We start from the raw sequence: 24,080 nt of genomic DNA on the forward strand, positions 1-24,080 counted from the left end.
CACTTTTCAGTGAGGTTTTGTGCAATCAGATATTTGTTGTCAATGTTCAAAAGTTTAAAAGCAGTCAATATCTTACCATGCTCAGAAATTGTGTAATTGCATTGACGTGAAGGGACAAACTGTGTTTCTAGCAGACTTTGATTTAAATAGCATAACATTCCTTGACTTTCGTGCTCAAAATGTAAGATTCAAATGGCATCAATTCCCTTTATTTCTTGCTCATATATCAGATGCTCATAGAGACTGTTGCCTCATCTTTGAGATGCTCCAAAAACGTAAGGATTTTCCCACATTTTCTTTTTAAATCCACATTTGTGCACAACATGATTTCCCGTTTATAAGTTGCGCTTCACGCGCACTCATCAAGGCGCGTTCACGAATGAATTAGCTAGCAGCTAATACCTTAACTTTAGCTTAGCCGGTTAACTAGCTAGCTCCGCGAATAACCCATGATCGAATTGGTGCGGAGTCTGTCTTACCTTTTCTTTGCCGACACGTTATAAAAGCCGAGGGTTTTAATAATCGTTGTAGTTCAAAAAAAAAAAATCACATTTGCTCCCTTAAAGCCATCGTCTTGTTGTCATGGTACTGACGCTCAAATTGAGGCAAGCGTGGCAGTTGTGCGCATGTGCAGGGAAAAAAATGGCCTTCTGGGTGATGTAGTTCTTTTAACGTTATAAATTCTCTCTTTTAAAGACATCGTCTTGTTGTCATGGTACTGACGCTCAAATTGAGGCGAGCGTGGCAGTTGTGCGCATGTGCAGGGGAAAAATGGCCTTCCGGGTGATGTAGTTCTTTTAACGTTATAAATTCTCTCTTTTAAAGCCATCGTCTTGTTGTCATGTACTGACGCTCAGATTGAGGCGAGCGTGGCAGTTGTGCGCATGTGCAGGGGAAAGAATGGCCTTCCGGGGGATGTAGTTCTTTTAACGTTATAAATTATCTCTTTTCCTTCCCACAGTTTATAAAATTGAAGCCAAGGGTTGCAAAGCTTTTTAAATCAAACGTTCCTTTTTTTGTAACTAAATAGTGCTAAGGGCTACCAGTTTGTAATGTATTTCTAAAATAGCAACTTATCGAATTACTATGTCGTTTAAATGTTATTATCAGAGCCGCCCCAAGGCATGAAGCGAGCTAAGCAGCTGCTTTGTGTCCCGCAACCACTAGGGGCCCCCAAGAGTGGTTCACTTTTTTGCTGCCAACAACTTTGTTGTGGCCACTCCAAAATACTTCTTCAGAAATACAACAAAAATACTACACAATAACTACAAAACTAAATGTCAAATATCTTACTTGAAAACAGGGACCTCATATATTATTTTGCTTTCATTCTGAAAAAAAAAGAACAGAATTACTACAAAAATACTACTACAGTAATACTATATTACAAAATACTGTTACAGAATTATTTACTCCAATAATACTACAAAAAGACAACTACAGTAATATTACAAAAATACTAAAGAAATATGACAAAAATGCTACTATGGAAATACTACAAATATACTACTAAAATACTGCTTTGGAAATACATTAATTATACTTGTACTGAAATACTAAAACATATAAATCCATAATATTATGATGTAAAAAACTACTAGAGATATATTACTACAAAAATACTACTACAACAGATATACTGCAAATTGCACCTATAACGATACTCCAAAAATTATCCTATGGAAATATCACAAAAATACTACATAAATAAACCTACAGTATCACTGTAAAAAATACAGAAATACTAAAAATATACAACAAACATTCTTTTACGGAAATTCTACAAAATACAACAGAGATAGTACAAAAAAATAATACTACAGTAATACTACAAAAGTACTATAATCATTAACTACAGTAATACAAAAATACTCCGGATACTCAACAAAAAAAAACTACTTATGAAATACAAACGACCTGTTTTGTTCCTGACCACGTCTGCTCTCCCGTCCCGGCTTACGACTTATTTTTGTCCCCGACTGTGTCTACTCTCCCGTCCTGGCTTACGACTCGTTTCCGACCCTGACCACGCCTTGCTCTCCTGTCCTGGCAATTGACCCGTCCCTGACACCGCCATCGCTCGCTACGGAAGATCCACTTCCGTGTTCGGATCACAATCCAAGGGCGAGAGCGACTTGCTTCCCGCATCCAGCGAACTCCGGATTGTTGGTGCAGCCCTTCCTCTTTCCTTCAATAAAACTTGTGAGAAACGTAACGCAATTGGGTCCTGTTTCCGTTCCGGTCCTGCGGCCACAAACTCCAAATAGTTTCCCACTCCTGGAGTAGAACAAGGAATGAGTTGTAGTAGGTATGCAAATGATCAAGTAATAGGGGGCCCGTAATCCAATTTTCCTTAGGGCCCCATGCGGGTCGGTCCTGGTTATTATGCTATTACCAAGTTGTAACTATTAGTAGTGGGGTTTTAACAAGTCAATTTCTCATGCCAGTTAAAAATCAATTTTCCCAGACAGTTCTTTTTTAGCTAAAAGAAAATTCCGAAACTTTGGACATTGGGTCGGTTTTATACTCGCAGAGTCTAAGTCACGGGTGTCAAACGGGTGGCCCGCGGGCCAGAACGGGCCCGCTAAGGGATTGAATCCGGCCTGCGAGACAACAGTCAGAGAAGCGCAAGAGAAAAACAAGCTGCAAGTTGAAATATGTCTACTTGATGTTGCCAAAGCCAGGTGCCTCGAACAAAGACACTGTACTACACTGTATTTATTTCTCTCTCTCTCTTTTCCACCCCTTTTCTCCCACTCTGTCTGTCTCTTTCACTCTTTTTCTTTTCCTTTGTTGCCCTTTGTCTCTTTCTCTCTCTGTGTCTTTTAACCTCTTTTGCTCCAAGTTCCTTTTCTCTCTTTTCTTTCTCTCTTCATACCCTTTGCGCTTTTTCTCTTTTCTCTCCTTCTTTCTATTTCTCTTTGGATTTCTTTCTCCCTCTCCCTTTCTTTCCCTCCTCTCACACAACTTTTTATCTTTTGTTTCTCACTCTCCCTCTCTCTCTCTCTTTTTCTTTCTTTGACCCACCCTCTCCTTTTCCCTCCCTCTTTCTCTTATTTCTTTCTCTTTTTTCTTTCTCTTTAATCTACTAGTCCGGCCCCCGACAGAATTTTTGTTCTATCGTGTGGCCCCCGAGTTCAAATGAGTTTGACACCCCTGGTCTAAGTAGTAACGGTATTTAGTGAGTGGAAATAAAGATAATTAAAATGCAAGAGTGTGTATAAAACTTAGGAGAAAAACATTGGGCTCGTCCGGGATTTGAACCCGGGACCTCTCGCACCCTAAGCGAGAATCATACCCCTAGACCAACGAGCCACATGACCAATGCAGCCCATGCCTCCAACTGTTCCCCAGCGAAACATCTGGAAATCATAGACCAAACATCTGTAATTTCTTATCAAGAACTTTGCTACCGCCTATAGGCCATTTAGTAGATTGCAACCGCTTCCAAAATATACACGTGACGCATAAGATATAAAACAATTATGTTATATTTCATTTATGCAACTGAATCACAGAAAACAACGTGTTTATAAAAAATACATCTACATCTGGAAACATTTCCACACAAGGACCACAAAAACAGTATAGCATCCTTCTCTTTTTCAATGAAATATATTTTTTTCTGCTTTTTGTGTGAAGAAAAGGCAACATGCAGGTGATAGCAGCATGTTAAACACAAGAGACAAGCATTACACATAGAGCTGTGTGCTTCTCTCACAATAACTTTGGTGTCTTTTGAAGCACGGTGATTTCCGCCTAGTTTGGAGAGAAGATAAAGTGCTTCTTATCATTTTAGCAGAACTGGCTTTAAAAGACTGGATGGAAGTAAACATGGATTATTAGTGTTGTTTCAAACAAGATACCTCCACCGATTAAACCATGCATAATCCCACCAATTCCTATGGATAATCACAACTATTTTAAAGTGCATCAGGAGTTACTGCATTTCTTTTCTTTTGTATTATAATCCTTTGCAAATATTTTTTTCTTCCTGGTCCATTTTGGTACACAAAAATAAAATAACCCTACAGTCTTTAGAGAACTTCATTTCTTGTCTTCAACGTGATCAGATAAAAGGATTTCCCACTTTCAAGCAGCGAGAAAATGGAAGAAGCACTTTTTATGTTCCTTTTTGAGTGTGTTACTGCTTTGCTTGTGACATATTATGAATCATAATAACAAAATATGCTGATTTTGGTGGGGGGTTTGGAATACAAGGCCTCCATGAACAGCAGGAGATAATAGCAAGACTCTTAAAGGTGAATTTTATCATTTCATTCATAATTAATGATCATCTCCAAACAAAAGAGCAGCTTTAGCGACAGACTGCTGTCACAGCCTTGTGACCGAGATCATTTCCTTCTCATGCCATGAGGCTCTTTAACTCCACCCGGGGGAGTAAAAGCCCACATTAAACCCCACCCCCACATTTGCATATTACCCTGTTTTTATTACAGTGTGTATTTTCCATAGCACTATTTATATACTTTTATTTCGACCCGTTATATTGGGTATTTTTGTATTCTATATATCTTATTTTATTATTTTCCACAAGGATACTGCTGGAAGTGTGAATTTCCCTACGGGGATGAATAAAGTATCTATCTATCTAATGACAATAATTGATATACAACTCAAAGACGGGGTTGGAATAAAAAAACAAAAAAACACGGATAAGTATCAGTGTAAACAAACACAGAGAGTGGCGTGTTCACTGTTCTTGCAGTCTGATGCCGATGTCCACAAGATGGCGCGCCGGTTCGATCATTTGTAAAGTATTGCTCATTTCCAAGTGTCCAATCCTGGAAGAAGATTCGGAGTGAAAGGGGTAGTTTTGTGGTGGTGTGAGGAGGAAGTTAAAGGATCTTCTGGAGAATTGCGTTGGGCACTTCCAGGGTCTCGTCCTTCACCAGAACGATGTCGTAAGAGTCCAAATATTTGTCCAGGCGTTCTTCCACCTGCAGAGAAAAACGAAGGAATACGGATCAAAATGAACCCCGTGTCTTTTACGAAGCGGGGCAATTCGTTCTACCTTGTCGTTGAGGAAACCGACTTTGAGGATGTTCTCCACGTTGGGCACGCCGTCGGCCATGCTGAGGTCGCCTAGCGAGTCTCCCATTAAGACGATGTTGCAGTTCTCCTTCAGCTGTTTGAAGTACTCGGTGTTGCGCAGGGCACCGTCGTGTTTGTTGTAAACGTGGATGAGCTCTCCTTTGAAGCCCCGCAGGACACCCTGCCACCAAATCCAGGACAAGAATCATTGGAAAGCTTTATTTCCCATTTATTTTCAATTCCAGTCTTTCCATCCATCCATTATCTGCACCGCTTATCCTCAATAGGGTCGCGGGGGTGCTAGAGCCCATCCCAACTACCTTCGAGCAGTGGGCAGGGGACACCCTCAACTGCTTGCCAGCCAATCACAGGGACAGACAACTCATTCGCTCATTCACACCTAGGGACAATTTGGACCGGCCAATTAACCTGACATGCATGTTTTTGGAACATGGGAGGAAACCGGATTAAACCCGCGGAAATAGGGGGAGAACATGCAAACTCCACCCAGGATGTTTGATCCCATGACCTCAGAACTGTGCCGCACGCGCGCTAACCACTGCTCCACCGTGCTACCCAATTCCAGTCTTTATAACATTATAATGAAAATAAAAATACTTTTTTTTTGTCATTATTAATAATGTGATGAATATTGTTTACAATAAGATTCTACGTGGCACACCAAGATAATAAAAAAAAGTCATAAACGATATTAAAGAGAAAAAAAATCCGGCGACGATCAAAAGAGCGTTTGTTTTAGTTGACTTTGATGACTAAAATAAAGTCGGTATCTTGCTGCTAGCACATACTTTTTGCTATTTTGAGCTGTTCCCATCTATGATCTTTTTGTGTCAATGGGCTCCTATAAACTGACATGAATTCTGCCATCCTGCTTTAACAATACACACCCAGCTTTGGTGCCTTTATGGGTGTTCTGTGATAATTGAGTTCAATACGGAAAATAAAAAAATTGGAATGGAAGTACTGTATGTACAAAAGGCAGAAAAATGAGCCGAATTGGGACTCATTCTCATAATATTGATTGCTCCGAAGCAGAATGCATTCAATATTTCCATCTAAGAGACTGCTAATCTTTTGCGTTTTGATTTACTGGTTTAATTATTTTTTATTGCTATGCATCTTCAGGTATTTTGTGTTGTTTTCCGACTATAAATTTGCTCGGTATGTAAAAAGCTTAAGTTGGTTTAAATTTTTTGGGTAGATCTGTAAATATATTGTTTTTCAGGGATCCGAAGAAAAACATGTGAAATTACTAATTACTAAATAATTTAGTGAATATTTTATTATTATTGATAAAATATCATTAAAAAAATGTATCAGGAGCCGCTTTGGAGACAAAAGATCCAGCGCTTCTCAGTAGGCCGAGCTAAAGGAACCGGTTTTCTAAATAGAGCTGTACTCTTGGGTGGTGACATAACAACGCCATAATGACAAACCACCAAAGCAGGCGTGTAGGCCTCATTTTCACACCCTTTTTAAACGTTTTTTTCTTTATTGCGTGGTCTATAGAGTCATACTGCGAAGAAACATGGCAATGGCAACAATTTCAAGCATTTCATCCAAAATGCAAGCGTTTTCCCGACCTTAAAACACAACACTCAAATTCAAGCATTTTGAACGATTTCAAGCACGCGTACAAACCCTGATCAGAACAATGGCAACAACGTATTCATTTTCACAAACTCACATTGTCGTCAAAGTCCATGAAGTTGGACACCACCTTGATGTTAGGGTGGTAAACGCCCGCCTGATGCATGATTTCTTCCAGGACGTCGCCCAAACCGGCAGAGAAGATGAAGACGGGCACGTTGTGCTGGTGCAGACGGTCGAAAAACTGTTCAAAGCCATCCCTGAAGAAAAAACAACAAAATGGTGTCAAGTGACTTTTTTGTAGGGGAAGTGGCTTTGTTTTTTAAGTGCGGTACCTGAGCGCGGCGTCTGACTCTCGAACCACTTGAGGCAGTTTGTTCTTCTCTATCCTCTGCTCTACTAAAAGCGAGTGAGACTTGAAATACCTGAACACACGTGTACAGAACATCAAACATTGAATTTTGTGGGACTTTAAAGGGGTTCTTGGGGGCATGCCCCCAACATAGAAAGAGATAAAGAGATAGATAGATAGCTAGCGATGGCTAGCTAGATACTTTATTCATCCCCGTAGGGAAATGATCAAAACACAAATATCATAGTGAATCACGCTGTGTGAGAAAGCAGCTCACCACTCCACCATGAAGGGGTACTTCTCCTCCATGGTGAGGTGTGGGTCGATCTCAATGGGGTAGTACTTGTTCTTGAGCTGCAACAGCTTCTGGCGACAATCCTCAGTCACCAAGCTGCAGTTGTCGATGATATCTGGAAGGAATGATACACGTGCATATGTAAAACCAGGTGCTAAAGCAATGATTTTAGTTTTTTGAATCCAAAATACATACAGTAGACTCCCAGTGTGGAATAAGAGTTGTTTTCTACCCTCTCTTTATGGTATTTTCCCCACTACATGACAACAACATCCAACTCAAACGTTGCGTTTTCCATGTGTACGTAGTTACATCTCTAAGCTACAAGTCTGATATTGGCCAGTATCATATAGAATGCTGGTCTATTTTTTTCTGTGACGACATCATAAATGTTGTAAAGGAGATATGCTATTGGCTGAAGAACTTCTCACTATGCCATCCTCTTCATTCAATTCTTGTGTATTTTTAAAACTATGTACTTTGGTACTATATTAGTTTGTGTCGGGTCCCTAAGATGGCACTGATACTAAAGGGGAGTATCAAGAACATGATAACCATAGAAACGAAGCTTGCAATGACTAAGAAATACAAAGAAGGCACAAGCATCATTCGCATTGTTAGGGGCATGACAATCCTCACAGGGGGCTGTTTCCTTGCCCGCATGTCGGTTTCAGATCAGGGGATGGTGTCATTGAGGCCCGTGCAGCCCTTTGAGACATTTTGTGATTAAGGGCTATACAAATAAATGTAACTTGACTTAATCCGGCACTGTATCCCCCCACCCTCTCCATCCACCTGCTACTCTACTCAAACAGCTCAAGCAAAGGTTACTAAAATTCTATTTTTCCTTTACATGTATTTATACTATTTTATTTTGATGTTTTAACTGTAGTACCAATGGTTCAGAATGCACGAGCTACACATTAGCATAGGTTTCCATGCCTGCTAAATGGCAGTTCTACTTTGCGACCCCCACCTCAGAACGGCATCATGTGGTGTCCCGGAGGTTACGATACATATAATTAGAGAATAGTCAAGTCATGTTTATTTGTTATACCCTTAATCAAAAGAAGTCTCAAAGGGCTGCACAGACCACAGACTTATTATGACACCATCCCCTGATCGAAAGCCTACATGAAGGCAAGGGAAAACTCAAAAACCACAACATGAGGAAAATGAAGAAACCTTGAGAAGGAACAATCTCAAAAGCCTCCACAGACCACAGACTATTACAAACCAAAGACTATTATGACAGCTTCCCATGATCTAAAACCAACATGAGGGCAAGGAAAAAAATCAAAAACCTTAAAATGAGGAAAATGAAGAAACTTTGAGAAGGGACATGGATGACCAGGTCGTTTTATTAACAAACAATAGAAAATAAAATATAAAATAAATAAAGTATAAGATAATGGCTAGGTTGCAATGGATAAAATGAAAAGAATAAAACATATCTAATTATATATATATTTTAATCAGCAATTTTTGACTTTTGCTGTTATGATGACTTACTGTGGCACGTCGGACAGCGTTTGCCATTAATGGCGAACTTGCTCAGTGTCATGTCGAAGTCGGTGATGACCTGTCGCGTGAAAAACAACAGATGAGTACCTTATAAAAGGTATACAGTAGGACGACCAATAGTTTGGCCAACTTATGATAAAACCTTCTCCTATTTACACTCGACTTCTCTCAAATAAAATATAATATAGATACAGTACATGACAATGGAAATTCTTACTCCAGTTAGCATTAGTGTTAAGATGGCTAACTAAAATCTACAGGTTTGTCTAAAATACATGAACAATTCTGGTGTCATTAAGTCGATTAAGCTAAAATCTTGAAAAACATAAGTAAAATCTGTTTATTCAGTAATGCACCCCAGGTATATGATTTCATAATGACCGTCTAGTCTACGGAAGTCAAACAGGCGGCCAGCGGGCCAGATCAGGCCCGCTAAAGGATTGAATCTGGCCCGCGAGACAACACTCAGAGAAGCGCAAGAGAAAAACAAGCTGCAGGTTGAAATATGTCAACTTGATGTTGCCAAAGCCAGGTGCCTCTCACAAAGACACTTTACTTGAATTTATTTATTTATTTCTCTCTCTCTCTCTCTCCCCCCCTCTTTTCCACCCCTTTTCTCCCACCCTGTCTCTGTCGTTCACTCACTGTGTCTCTCTTTTTCTCTTCCTTTGTTGCTCTTTGTCTCTTTCTCTCTCTGTATTTTTAACTTATTTTGCTCTTATTCCTTTTCTCTCTTTTCTCTTTCTCTCTTCCTACCCTTCGCGCTATTTCTCTCTTCTCTCCTTCTGTCTTTCTATTTCTCTTTGGATTTCATTCTTCCGCTTCCTTTCTTTCCCCTTCTCTCACGACTTCGCTTTTTATCTCTTTTGTTTCTCACGCTCTGTCCCTCTCTCTTTTTTTCTTTCTTTATCCCGCCCTCTCTGCTTTTCCCTCCCTCTTTCTCTTATTCCTTGATCTCTTTTTCTTTCACTCTAATCTACTTGTCCAGCCCCCGACAGAATGTTTGTTCTATCGTGTGCCCCCCGAGTTAAAATGAGTTTGACACCCCTGGTCTAGTCCCATGCTAGACTTGCACGTCGCCACCAGTAGGTGTCAGTGTTAAGCCTACCTGAAGTTTGGAAGCTCCGCCCTTGATGAGACCGCAGATAATCTGCTCCACCCTCTCTGGGTCTTTCATGTGCACAGTCTTCTTCTCGAATTGCGGCATCTGAAAGCAGTAAAGTCCTCCACATGACTGAGAGGATATGACCGACTTCTTTAAAAGTAATTAAATGCAACTTGTTCGTGCCTGAGCACGCCCTGGAACAGGAAGAGCATTAGGAAAGGTATGTTGTCACATAGAATTTGTTCTGAAACCAACATATAGGTATCTTTAAGTGGTACTTCTTTTCACAATCAATCACATTGGTAATTGCTTCGTGCAATAGGAAATCCTTTTAAACAAACTTGACTTCCTTACCCAGAGAGAGCCGTGCAGCTATGTAACCCTCAAGTCAAGTCAGGTCACATTTATTTATATAGCCCTTAATCACAAAAATGTCTCAAAGGACTGCACAGGATTACAATTACCTGATCTTAAACCAACAAGATTTAAAGTGCACATTTATTTTTTCAAATGTGACAACTGTTACGCTTTCATGCAAAACAAAAGTGAAGTTTACCCGATGCCTGGTTTCTCACAATGACCTGTTTAGCCCAGAAGTTGTCATATTTCCTGTATAATTTAATGCATCAGTCATCACTTTGAGGCTAAGTCAAGTTATGTCATTTTTATTTGTGACGCCCTTAATCACAAAGAGTCTCAAAGGGCTACACAGACCACAGATTACTGAAAACCACAGACTATTACTACACCATCCCCTGATCTAAAACCTACATGAGGGAAAGGAAAGACTCAAAAAAAATAAAAAGTGAAAATGACGAAACCTTGAGAAGGGACCGCACATGAAAAGGATTAATTTTTTTAGTCCTGGAGTTCAGACTTCAATACACAAATGATGTTTCTTTTTTATTATATATTATCCATATTATTTTTGTTCTGAAGGAGCAGTGCAGCATTGTCACCTCAACATTTTAAAGTGCATGTCCATCCATCCATTATCTGCAACGCTTATCCTCAGTAGGGTCGCGGGGGTGCTGGAGCCCATCCCAGCTATCTTCGGGCAGTGGGTAGGGGACATCCTCAACTGGTTGTCAGCCAATCACAGGGCACACAGGGACGGACAACTCACTCGCTCATTCACACCTAGGGACAATTTGGACCGGCCAATTAACCTGAAAATGCATGTTTTTGGAATGTGGGAGGAAACCGAAGTGCCTGGAGGAAACCCACGTGAGCACGAGGAGAACTTGCAAACTCTACCCAGGGGGTTTGATCTCAAGACCTCAACAACTGCACCGCCGTGCTGCCCCTAAAGTGCATGTTTTTTTTTCCAAATATGATCACTGTAACGTTTAAATGCAAAATAAATTTGTCAAGTTGACTGCTGTCTGGTTACTCACGATAACTTTTTAGTCCAAAAATTGTCTTGATTCCCTAAAGCAATGTATTGCATCTGTTTTCACTCCAAGGCTTTCAAAAACGATGATTGTTTTTGTTAAGTACATCAGACTTCATTATGCAAGTGTATTCAATGGAAGCAGAAATTGTGATTTTTTTTGTATATTATTCAGTTTGAAGTTTTCAGTTTTTTTTATCTAACTAATATGAACCTTTTTATGTCTAGTTAGTCCTTCCAACATGGACGAGGATAGATTGGACATGCAAGAGTCATGTCAGCCATTGCGTGAGACTACTGTTGACAACCACGGAAAACCCAGAAGTAGTATTATTTGGCTATATTTTTTATCTTAAAGCTTTAATAAAGAATGAATATTTGTGTCAAACACCTTAATATCTGTGTATTATTTACCCTCATGTAGGTTTTAGATGAGGGGAGGCTGTCATAATAGTCTGTAATTCTGTGGTCTGTACAACCCTTTGAGAATCCATGTGATTAAGGGCGTCACAAATAAACATCAATTGACTTGACTTATTACTTTTGCAATTGAAAAATTGAACTGTGCTTTAAATTACAAATACAATTTCAAACTAAATGGCAACACATGTGTCTGGGACATTTTCACTGACACACCACAGTCAAAAGTGCATTAAGAAATAACATTTTCAAGACATTTTACGTTTCAACTTTCAATAAGCACTTAAGTAGCAACTTCTAGTACCCTAGACCCTGTACATGTCCTCTAAAAATGCACCCAACTTCAGTTATAGACTGACACTTACCACGGCGGTGTAGTCTGTGAAAAACAAGAGTGAAGAAAAGAATGCTCGGCCGAAGAGCGGTTATATAGTCATTGAGGGCGGGGTGGGCTGAACATGAGACCCCTCCTTCGTGCGCAAACAGCTGATCGTGTCAACACACAAATATACAAACACACCCACGGGAATATAAATAGCTGAGAAATGAAGCCGGTGGAGGTGAAAAAAAGCTTGTAATCTGCCCTTGTTGTCATCTTTCCTTAGACTTTACACTTACTCAGGGATTCTGCTGAAGGCACACAATTTAAACGCGTAACCCCGGTCACCCGGTGTTAAGGTTTGTAGCTTTTCTTTTTTTCTAGATACTTACACTTTGTGCTAACACTAGACAAAAACAAGAAGTGTGGGGACACACCCACAATTTGTTTTCCAAAATTGACAAACTTTGCACACATGCAACCACACATGTGAATTACCAAACGCTATCTTCGTTTACATAAACCTCCACAAACATATCAGGTTGGACAGGCTCACTCATAAATTAAGGAGCGCTTAATTCATTGTGAAGAGCCGTTTCTGCAGTCTTATAAAGTTACTCACATTTTAGGACCCTCTTAAATATTATACCGCTATAATCTTGTTTAAGATTTAAACAAAACGTTGCCCATAAATTTACTGAAAATAATTGACATTCAAAAAAGGACTCAACAGTGTCTGAAATAATGTCTGCCCAGGGCGTGCATCTTTTACGCCAGAAGTACAACTTACAGGTGTCTGCCCGGGTGGCCGACAACTTTTTCAAGAAAGAAAGAAAAAAAAAATTCTTTTTATTATTATTATTATTTTTTTTTTTAAATCAAACGTTTGCTTCATTCCGATTTCGAAATCTTCGTTAGGTTTGGAAATTTCGGTTTGGCAATTTGCATACCCAACAGCTGATCAGAAGACAGCACCAAATAACTTTGTGCTTCCGGACTTTCCAAAACGTTATAAGGTCGTGCATTTGCATATCATTTTCCAAAGTAGACGCAGAGAGAACACAAGAAAAATGGAGAACCGGTTAAGAATCTAGCCAAAAACTCAGCCCCAGAAGAAAGATTCAAAAGAAGCTAACAAATTTTTGACGCTACGAAACGTAAATGTACATTAAAAGCATCGTGGAAAGAGGAGTTAACGTGGCTTTTAGCAGACGACGCAACGCAAACATTGCATGAATGAAGATGAGTAAATACAGGTACATACTGATGGCAGATGGAAAACAGTGATGTCATATACATGCAATGCATGTTGTAAGTAGATTTATAATAAACCTAATTTTAAAGTGCTGTTCTGTTATACATTCTGATGATCAATCCTTAATACTTTGCAACAACTGTTTTTTTTTTTGCGATGAATTGTCTTATAACACTCGAGAAAGTCCGAAAGCACAAAGTAATTCAATGCAGGCTTCTGATCGGCTGCAGAGTACGCAAATTGCCAAAGGAACTGAAATTCTGAAATTTCCAAACCGCACGAAGATTTAGAAATCGTAATAAAGCAAACGTTTGATTTGAGAAAAAGAAAAAAACGTTCGCTTTTTCTTTTCTTTTTTTATTGAAAAAGCTGTCGGCCACCCGGGCAGAGACATTTTGTAAGTTGTACGCCCGACGTAAAAGATGCACGCCCCAGACATTATTTCAGACACTGTTTTCATAATGGCACACGGTAATTGTACGTTTTAGTTACGGAGAAAAAATAGACAATTGAATTACAGTTACATGTAGTTAAAATAAAAATTACTTTGCAAGATTACAATTTGATTTACAACTAATTTTCGTATACATGATGCTCCAATAGACAAATTGAGTCATAATTTCAATCACTGGCACAGAGAGAGAGAGAGATGAGGTTTACACACTACATGGGAGAACCGAATCTGTTGCACAGATCATACAAACGGTCACCTTATCAAAATGTGTTGTACGTAAAAGAACTTTCATTTTGGTCTGTATTTTGTTTGTCCTCCAATGTACAGGGATCAGAATGGAGATTTTCATTTTCAGCTGAAATAGCCAGCGTCCAGGAAAAAACCTGGGTTTTAGGCAATTTACTTGTCCAAAACCATGCTTATATTTATCATTTAAGTAACATTTTTAGAAGATTAAAATAATTTGCCCACATAACTGATTTTTTTTGTAAATACTGCAAGATAAATTCAAATGCAGTTCAGTCCCTGCAGCTTGTGCGACAATGCGGCCAATTTTTCTAACGGCCGCCAGGGTGCGCCAGAGCAATAAAGGAAAGAGTCAGACAGTCGGATTTTGAATTTGTTTGCTACGCAAGAGAAAAAGTGAAAAAGTCGGAATGCCTTTGGGGTTCAAAAACAGCGGAAATCCGCGGATCCGCGGAAAATTCTGATCCCTGAATGTAGCACTCATTTTGTCAAATAGTCACATGCCTGTAGTTTTGTGAGGCTTCTAACGTCACGTATTGGGTTCGAGGCAGTGAAGTTGCGTGCTAGTGATGGTTTCAGGGACATTTAACAAATTTAATTGATTATCTTTTTTCATATTTTGCGTCTAATTGTTGTTAAAAACCTACCTTTTTTGGTCACTGTATTGTCATTTTGTGAGAATGATTAACTTAGCCTAGTAAATTCAAATACCTAAAAGAGGCTTTGGGATTCCCCCACTTCAAACAAGTAAAATGTTTGTTGGAAATTAAGAAATTAAACACTTGGTGTTAAAAATAATATTGGTTCTAAATGTCCTTTCAATGTAGACTACAACAGAGCATATCTTGTCCCCCACGTGAAAGAGAAAGTTGTATTTTTGCTTAGTAAATTATACTACGGGGTTAAAATGTGAGCACTTTTTGTAGGACTACTAGCAACTACCTAACCTTGGCTTCCTGCAATTATTTAAAGGCAACATTTTCCATTCTTCATTTTTCTATTTTAATTTATGAGGTTTGGTTTTTTTTAGCATATTTGGTTTTGGAGTAATAAAAAAGTAATCCAGTGACAGTACTTTAATATCATAGTATTTGAATTACGTTACTGATTACATTTTTAACAGGTAATTACTCACTGTATCGCATTACATTTTCAAAGAAACTCTCCCGACCCTGCTGGTAAGCATGCCCAACACTCAAAAATACTGTGCCTAAGTATCTGTCTCGGGTTTCCTTTTGAGAAAGCGGCGCATGGCCTCGCTTGCACGAGAAAGATGCGAGTGCAGCCAGAGAGGAATGCTTCGCATGTGTTGGACGTGAAATGAAGAAGTAGGTCAAAGCTCTCACGTTACACAAAAACAACACAAACGATGTTGCATCAGACAGATTCATGCAACCGCGTATAATGCATCTACTATATAGTATGGCAGGGGTCGGGAGTCTAAGGCGCATTCGGCTCGTTGGCGCTCCCTGGTGGATTCATAACGCTTTTTCAAAAATGTGTGAAAATAGAAAAATATATGGTTTCTGTAGGAACACTAGCTGGACACATTCTTCCAATGAATATAGATAGACATAGTATATGTTTACTTCCTTAAAGGTCATATGTAAGGCTTTTTTTTTTTTTTTTAAATTATAATATGACATTAAAGAAGTTGTTTGTAAAAACAATTTCATCTCATCTCATTAGCATTTTTGCCGTTCCATGTATTCGCTCGCTCATTGTCACACCTAGTGACAATTTGGACCGGCCAATCCACCTGAAACGCATGTCTTTAGAATGTGGGGGAGAACATACAAACTCCGCACAGGAAGTCCGGTAGCTGGATTTGAACCCACACAGGAGGTTCCCAAGACCTTAGAACTGTACCGCACACGCGCTAACCACTGCGCCGCCGTGCTGCTAAAAACAATTTAAAAAATAAAAAACATTTTAAAGTACAATAACTTTATTTCGTAAAAAAATGCTTGAACCTGTTAATTTGGGTTTGTTCTTTGGTTTCAATCTAATAAAAATATAAATTCATTTAGGTTTTTACTTTGCTAATTTATTGACTATTACGAGACCTTTTATTAATTTACTTATTTAGCCTCCAGTAAAATGGAGATATTTAATTTTTTTTGTACCTTCATACAAGTTGCTGCCAAGCCTAATTTTAGTTCTTGCACCATTAGTTTTTGGTTTATATAAAAGATTATTCATGTTAGTTGTGTTGAAATTCTAGTTTACTGTAAAAGGTTTCAGAAAGCTATTACGTTTTATTTGAGTTTACAACAAATGTTCTTTGCTTGGGTAGCACGGCGGAACAGTGGTTAGCGCGTGACCGGCACAGTTCTGAGGTCATGAGATCGAACCTCCTGCGTGGAGTTTACATGTTCTCCTCGTGCTTGCGTGGGTTTCCTCCGGGCACTCCGGTTTCCTCTCACATCCCAAAAACATGCATGTCAGGTTAATTGGCCTAACCAAATTGTCCCTAGGTGTGAATGAGTGAGTGAATTGTGTGTCTCTGTGTGCTCTGCGACTGGCTGGCAACCAATTCAGGGTGTCCCCCGCCCACTGCCTGAAGATAGCTGGGATTGGCTCCAGCACCCCCCGCGACCCTACTGAAGATAAGGGGAGCAGATAATGGATGGATGTTATTTGCTTCTTTTTGCATTATTAAACATTTCCGCGCCAGTTTTTAAGCTTTTACAGCAAATGATTATCAGCTCCAAATATTGGTTATCTATCTAATATTGGTGCAATACAGCAGCACGGTGGTTAGAGAGTGTGCAGCACAGTTCTGAGGTCATGGGTTCAAATCCAGCTACCAACCTTCCTTGTTCTCCCCGTTCTTGCGTGGGTTTCCTCCGGGCACTCCGGTTTCCTCCCACATTCCAAAAACATGCATGTCAGGTTAATTGGCCGGTCGAAATTGTCCCTAGGTGTGAATGAGCGAGCGAATTGTCTATCCCTGTGTGTCCTGCGACTGGCTGGCAACCAGTTCAGGGTGTCCAATGCCCGCTGCCCAAAGATGAAGATGGCTGGGATGGGCTTCAGCACCCCCGCGACCCCACTGAAGATAAGCGGTGCAGATAATGGATGGATATCTAATATCGGCATCCACTCAAAACTAATAATCAGTATCGGCCCTGAAAAGCCCATATCGGTCAATCCCTACTGTAATGTGGAATTTGCTGTCTGACATGGCAGTAAAGAAACTTCTTTATGAGGGAAGAAATGGTGATATACTGCATGTATGATGCACATCTTGAACATTGAACCTTCCGTTTCCACAGTGACCGCCATCTGCTGCTACTGACAGAGTGTGGGGACTCGGGAGGGGAAGTACCGGTAGACGTGTTTAGATAAAGGTCAAAAGGGACATATTTGCAGCTAGCATCTCCTGCTGGAACCAGGAGTGTTAACCATAAGTAAAAATCTTTCTCAGAAATTACAGAAAATGTGTATGCCTTTTTTCATTATTTTTGCAAGTTGTGTGCAATTTTCTTTCAAAAATTCAAAATTCTGAATATCCCAAAAAACTCCATGTGTTGTAACCTTCCCTGAACAAAACATTTACACTCAATGAAATTAATCCAGAATCTCAGAAATTCTGATTTCTTCTGATACTAATGACAAAAAAGACATCTTTTCTTTATCCTTGTTAAATTTCAGCATTAATGTCACATTTTCCCCCATTTAGAAACATGTTCTTCCACATTATTCAATATTCATGAATTATTTCCTCATTTGAATCGTTTCTCTTAATATGAATCACCCCCATTACACAAAACTAACAAACTTCAACAAAACTTTATTAAATATAGCTACTTCTGATGCACTTACAATTTAAGTCAGTCAACAGACACTGTCTTTTGAGAATTACCAATAAATCTGAATCTTTTGTTGAATGTTAGTCCCGGAGTGCCAAATCTATCTCTTTGCAAACAATATATGCTCAAGCAGGGGTGTCAAACAGGCGACCCGCATCAGGCCCGCTAAGGGATTGAATCCAGCCCGCGAGACAACGCTCTGTGAAGCGCAAGAGAAAAACGGGCTGCAGGTTAAAATATATCCACTTGATGTTGCCAAAACCTGGTGCCTCTTTACAAATGCAAATACCTGTATTTATTTCTCTTTCTCTTTTTTTCACTCTTTAACTCTCTTCCCTTTTCTCCATCTTTGTTCCTCTTTGTCTCTTTCTGCATCTTTTAACCTTCTTTTGCTCTCCCTTTTTTCTTTTCTCTCTTTTCTCTCTCTCTTGCTTTCTTTTTCTCTTTCCATTTCTCTTTGGATTTTGTTCTTTCGCTCTCTTTCCCCCTCACTCACTATTTCTCTTTTTATCTCTTTTTTTTCTCACCCTCTCTCTTTCTCCCTTTCTTTGTACCACACTCTCTACTTTTCTCGCTCCCTCTTATTTCTGTCTCTCTGTTTTTCTTTCTCTCTAATCTATTAGTCAGGCACCCGAGAGAATGTTTGTTCTATCATGTGGCCCCCCGAGGTAAAATGAGTTTGACACCCCTGCGCTAGCGTGTTATCAATGACAAAAAAGACAATTCTATCGTAGTCATATATTACAGCTCCTTTTCTGGTTTGATATGCCCACACACATTGATATTTCTTCTTGGAAAAATCAGACGCAATCCATGTTGGATTTACTTCATTTTAAAAGAGGAGTGTGTCTTTTGCAATGTCTTTAAAATAAGTAAACATTTTCTTTAGGATATATGCATCAACGGTCTCAGAGTTCAAATAGCTCTCATGCTTTATTTGTTACTGTGTCTATCTTCTTTTATCTTACATTTAGTAAGGCTGTTCAAGGCAAACTCATTAGGTGGGAGGAATGGGTTGCGTGGAGCAGGAGAGTGATGTCCTCCTTGCCCCCGCAGGATTTTTTTGTTCTTTTTTCTATTTATTTGTGTAGTATGAAAATTGTGAAAGAAATAAGAGGCCTTCAAATAAAGTTCAAACGCCAACCCAAACCCCTAGAAAGATGAAGAGTTGATTTGAGCGCATCCAAAAAAATGCACGTACTTACATGTGTAACATAAGGAGCTTGATAGAGGCTGCAATGATGACACGAGCCAGGAGATGGCGGCAGCGAGTATGAAAGTACTGTGCAGCTCCTTTATTGTGAATCAATTTTCCTAATATAAATAGTCCATAACTAGGTATTACAGAAAACATTGCAAGAATGAATATGATCAAATATCTCGTTTTTGAATTCATACATTACATTTCTTCTAGGAGAGATCCAGCAGTAAGTCATAATTAGAGTTTAACTTTGACCTCTGAATATTCTTTCCTTTTTGAGTTCTAGAGCAAAAATGAAGATATTTTTCGATATTAAACTGAAGAAATGTGTTATTGTTTTTGTGAGGTCCAATATTATCACTGACAGGCTTTGTGTCGGTTGTCTTTCATAGCACCGTTTGTGCCTTTGTTCCTAAGCATGCAACAGCTGAGGCCAACTAAAAGGACGCCTGGGACTCGTCCACGATCGAAATGTTCTGCAAACTGCAACTTTATAACTTAGGGTGGGGCAAAATACCTCTCCCATGAATCATACATAGCACACAGTAGGACAAAAGACCTGCATCTAGTCGTTATGCTAAAAGTCTGCTCCATCCAACTAGCATTAATCTATCTATTTGACATCAAATATTGTCTCCGTTCTTCAATATAGTCAGTCCACAAAAACTATGATTTAACTTATAGCATGATATTAAAATTCCCTGGTTTGTTTGACTTTTTCCCTTGTCAAATTTTAAAATCACTTGAACAACCTTGATATAAAATGTTGCTTAAAGCAGTGTCTGAAATAACATCTGACCGGACGCCCGGGGCGAGCATCTTTTACGTCAGGCCTACAATTTTCTAAAAAAAATTAAAAAAAATAAAATAAAATAAAAAAATAATTAAAAAAAAAGAACGGAAGATGTTTTTTTTTTTTTTGCTTTATTCCGAATTCGAAATCTTTGTTCGGTTTGGAAATTTTGGAATTTCGGTTTGTTAGGCAATTTGCATACTCTGCAGCCAATCAGAAGCCTGCATCGAAGGACTTCGTGCATCCGGACTTTCCTGAGCATTATAAGGTCGTACATTTGCATATCATTTTCCAAAGTAGACGCAGAGAGAACACAAAAAATGGATAAGTGGTTAGGAATCAAGCCAAAACCTCGGCCCCAGAAGATTCAAAAGAAGCTAGCAAAATTGATGACGCTACAAAACGTAAACCTACATTAAAAGCATCGTGGAAAGAGGAGTTCACGTGGCGTGTAGCAGACAAGGCAATGCAAACATTGCATGAATGAAAATGAGTTAATACAGGTACATACTGATGGCGGATAGAAAACAGCGATGTCATATACATGCAACAAATGTGATAAGGGGCGGCAGTAGCTCAGGAGGTAGAGCGCTCGTCTTGGGATCAAGAGATCGCAGTTCGAATCCCGGCTCCTCCGTGTTACATGTCGAAGTGTCCTTGGGTAAGACACTGAACCCCTAATACCCCCATAAGCAGGTTAGCGCCTTACATGGCTGCACGGCCGCTATTGGGAAATGTGAAGCACACTGTAAAGCGCTTTGGGAAGTCATTGACTTGAAAAGCGCTATAGAAATGCAGATCATTTCATTTCATTTCATTTTCATAAGTAGATTTGTGATAAACTTAATTTTGTTGTTCTGTTATATATTCTGATGATCAATCCTGAACACTTAGCAACTACAGGTTTTTTGCGATGAGTCGTCTTGTGTTACAAGTTGTGAAAAATGGGGCAGGCAACTTTATGGTTGGGCAGGCAACGTTTCAGAGTTGTCTGCCCTGGTCTCCGGTAACTTTTTGTCACGAGTTTCAGACAGTGCTTAAAGCAACAATTTTATTCCTTTTTTTTTCCCGGAAATATGGCTGTTGTAAAAAAAAAAAAAAAAAGCAAAATAATGCTAATGTTTTATTAGGTAATGTCAGAATACATTATTTCATCTTGTAAAGCTACAACGAGGTTTCGTAATGAAGGCTCACTCTAGTGATTTAGTAGTAGGGTTATAATCTTGAGTGCAAGTGCATTGAATGTTGTTTAGCGTAGAAAAGATTATGATAATATATATTAGACTGTTTTGTCATTGTAAATTAAATGCACTCAAAATAAGTGCCATCCTGATGCAAGAACATTTAGGAGATAAAATACCACAGTTTAAAACTATAAGTTTAGGGTCATAGTATAAAAACTAAATAATATTAAATAAAAATAAACAAGTAAATATATAGAGGACTGAATCATCCCTTGGGGCAGCATGGCAGCGCAGTGGTTAACGCATGTGCGGCACAGTTCTGAGGTCATGAGATCGAACCTCCTGTGTGGCGTTTGCATGTTCTCCCCGTGCTTCCTCCCACATTCCAAAAACATGCATTTTCAGGTTAATTAGCTGGTCCAAATTGTCCCTAGGTGGGAATGAGCAAGCGAATTGTCTGTCCCTGTGTGCCCTGCGACTAGCTGGAAACCAGTTGAGGGTGTCCCCTGCCCACTGCCCGAAGATAGCTGGGATGGGCTCCAGCACCCCCACAACCCTACTGGGGATAAGCAGTGCAGATAATGGATGGATGGTTATATTGAGGAATCATCCCTTATTATTGCCAGGGTTACTTTAACTGGATTACTTTCAATGACTTTTGGATTACTCCAATACCAAATATGCTAATAAAAGACAAAAGAAACTAAATAAGAATAAAATGACTCAATTTTGTGCAGGCTTGGGGAGTAACGGAATACATGGAACGGCAAAAATGATGTTGGCAAGATTTATTTTCATTTTGTTTCTGTTTTTATGTTCGTTTTGCCGGAGAACAAAGCCAGGAGAGAAAGCTTACCACGTGTTGTAAGTCATCATTTTATTCATATTTAGTTTCTTTTGTCTTCTATTAGCATATTTGGTATTGGAGTCATCCAAAAGTCATTGAAGGTAATCAAGTTAAAGTAACCCTACCCAACCTTGATTATTGCACATTCCTGTCTAAGCTATTTACAGCATTGAAGGTGATTATTGCCTGATGGTAGAAGGGCATTACATAATTTATCTCTCCATAATCACTTCCACTGTCTCTTATCTGGCTAATTATCAGTAAAAAACTTAATTGAAATGAGATACAACCAATGAATCGTTGTGTGCCCCCAAAACAATTTTATTTGTCTCTTGGTTCAAAATAGCTAGTTGTCGTGACCTCTAACACAACTGGTATTGCTGCGGTTGATACGGGATCTGCGCATGCGTGACACAAGCCTAAAATTGCTCTTATGAAAGGAAACAGACTCTTGTCGCTGTCAAAATAAAACCATATTCCAAACTTTAATTACTAGCTAGCATTTTGGAATTTAATTCGAATGACTACAGTTGAACTGTTGTGTAATTGGATTCGACGTAGTTTATTTGTATCCAAATTATCAGTAATAAGCCTAGTCACTGCTAAAATATTTTATTTCGATATTGAAGGTATATATAACGACTTCCTTCATTTTCCCGCCTTTGCTAGCTTGACGCTCACTACCTAGCATTACTATGACGTAGCTTCGAAACTCACCATTTCGATGATTTTCGTCTTCTTGCCCGCTCGCTTTTTCTTAGCGACGACGTATTGGGCCAGAACGACACCACCGAATAGGACGCACACACTCGCACTGGCCGCAGCGCCCACTTTTGCCACGGCAGTCCGGTCCATGGCTGCTGTCGGCCCGTCGCCAAACGGAATCCTCGTGCGTCTCCTCCGCGGTCCGTCGACGCAAATATGCCTTCTGTGACGTCACACGTGACAACGCGAGATCACTTCCGGAGCTGACGTGCATTCAAATAAATCGTAATGATAGAAAATATTTCTTTATTATAAAAACATATTGTCGAGGAAAATTGTTCGAACCTCGTATTGTTTATTTGCTGTTAATAGTGTCAATAAAATTGTTCAAACCAAAAATATATTCCCGAACTGCGTCAATCGTGTAATCTCGTAACCCGCAAAATGTACTTTTTTTTAAAGAGACACTGTACGTATTTTTATTTCTTCAAAACAATGTTTTAAAGGGACAGTGTGAAATATTTATTGCCTCCTAGTAGTACAAAAACGTTCATTCTGTCATAAAAACATTTCGTCGTTGGTGTGTGTGTGAATGAGTAAGTGTGAAGCACATTGTAAAGCGCTTTGGGAAGTCTTCAGTGACCTGGACAGAGTTGGGTAGGGTTACTTTAACTGGATTACTTTCAATTACTTTTGGATTACTCCAATACCAAATATGCTAATAAAAGACAAAACAAACTAAATATGAATAAAATGACTAAATTTTGTGCAGGCTTGGGGAGAAACGGAATACATGGAACGGCAAAAATGATGTTTGGATTGATTTTCATTTTGTTTCTGTCTCATTTTATGTTAGTTTTGCCGGAGATCAAAGCCAGGAAAGAAAGCTTACCACGTGTTGTGAGTCATCATTTTATTCATATTTAGTTTCTTTTGTCTTTTATTAGCATATTTGTTATTGGAGTAATCCAAAAGTCATTCAAAGTAATCCAGTTAAAGTAACCCTACCCAACCCTGGACCTGGAAAGTTATATATGAATAAAGACCATTTACCAGGCATCTATGGCATCTTGCTGCTTCTTTTGCATTGCACAATACAGTGCCATCTGGTGGTTAAATATTACACACAGGGGCTTAAAATCCATATTGATTCAAATAATGGGGAAAAATACACAGACTATCATATAATTGTGCATTTTTTTAAAACACTCTTAAGTCAATACATTTGAATTTATTTTACACAACATGAGCCTCATGAGAGAAAGTTAACGTAATTATTCGCAAATTCCCCAATCCAGGAAAAACAAATTGTGAAAGGATGGGCAAAAAAGGAAGAAAAATGGTGTGGACTAGTGACTTTGAGTCTCTATTGTTTGTATTCGTCCATGTGCTTTATAGCAAATGAATTGGTTCCAGTACACTAGACAGCAACATCTAGTGGTCAAATAATGCGCACTATTCCTTTGATTTAAAAAGGTTTTAACCACAATGTTACATTTTATTTAT

The 24,080-nt window shown here is 39.1% G+C and overlaps 2 protein-coding genes and 1 non-coding gene across 4 annotated transcripts in view; all 3 read right to left on the minus strand.

The window, feature by feature from the left end:
* The window catches only part of bbs9 (Bardet-Biedl syndrome 9), a 266,939-nt gene extending 266,328 nt beyond the window's left edge, over window positions 1-611 (minus strand). For both annotated transcript variants that reach the window (XM_088327566.1, XM_088327565.1), the window contains exon 1: window positions 480-611. The gene's annotated coding sequence lies outside the window, so the exon portion shown is untranslated. The remainder of the gene's footprint in view (window positions 1-479) is intronic.
* Window positions 612-3,243: 2,632 nt separating this feature from the next.
* On the minus strand, window positions 3,244-3,315 carry trnap-agg (transfer RNA proline (anticodon AGG)). The gene has a single exon. It is a non-coding gene; the product is annotated as a tRNA-Pro (tRNA).
* Window positions 3,316-3,778: 463 nt separating this feature from the next.
* On the minus strand, window positions 3,779-22,810 carry nt5c3a (5'-nucleotidase, cytosolic IIIA). Its single transcript, XM_088327577.1, has 8 exons — window positions 22,587-22,810; window positions 9,946-10,044; window positions 8,826-8,895; window positions 7,296-7,428; window positions 7,002-7,091; window positions 6,764-6,926; window positions 5,036-5,236; window positions 3,779-4,961 (listed from the first exon to the last, which is right to left on the minus strand). Exons 1-8 carry the CDS (start codon window positions 22,722-22,724, stop codon window positions 4,860-4,862), a joined length of 996 nt encoding a protein of 331 aa, XP_088183703.1. The 5' UTR covers window positions 22,725-22,810; the 3' UTR covers window positions 3,779-4,859.
* Window positions 22,811-24,080: the final 1,270 nt, after the last annotated feature.

This window comes from Urocampus carinirostris, chromosome 2, assembly GCF_059441175.1.
Source record: "Urocampus carinirostris isolate Australia breed hairy pipefish chromosome 2, RoL_Ucar_1.0, whole genome shotgun sequence".
Classification (NCBI taxonomy): domain Eukaryota; kingdom Metazoa; phylum Chordata; class Actinopteri; order Syngnathiformes; family Syngnathidae; genus Urocampus; species Urocampus carinirostris.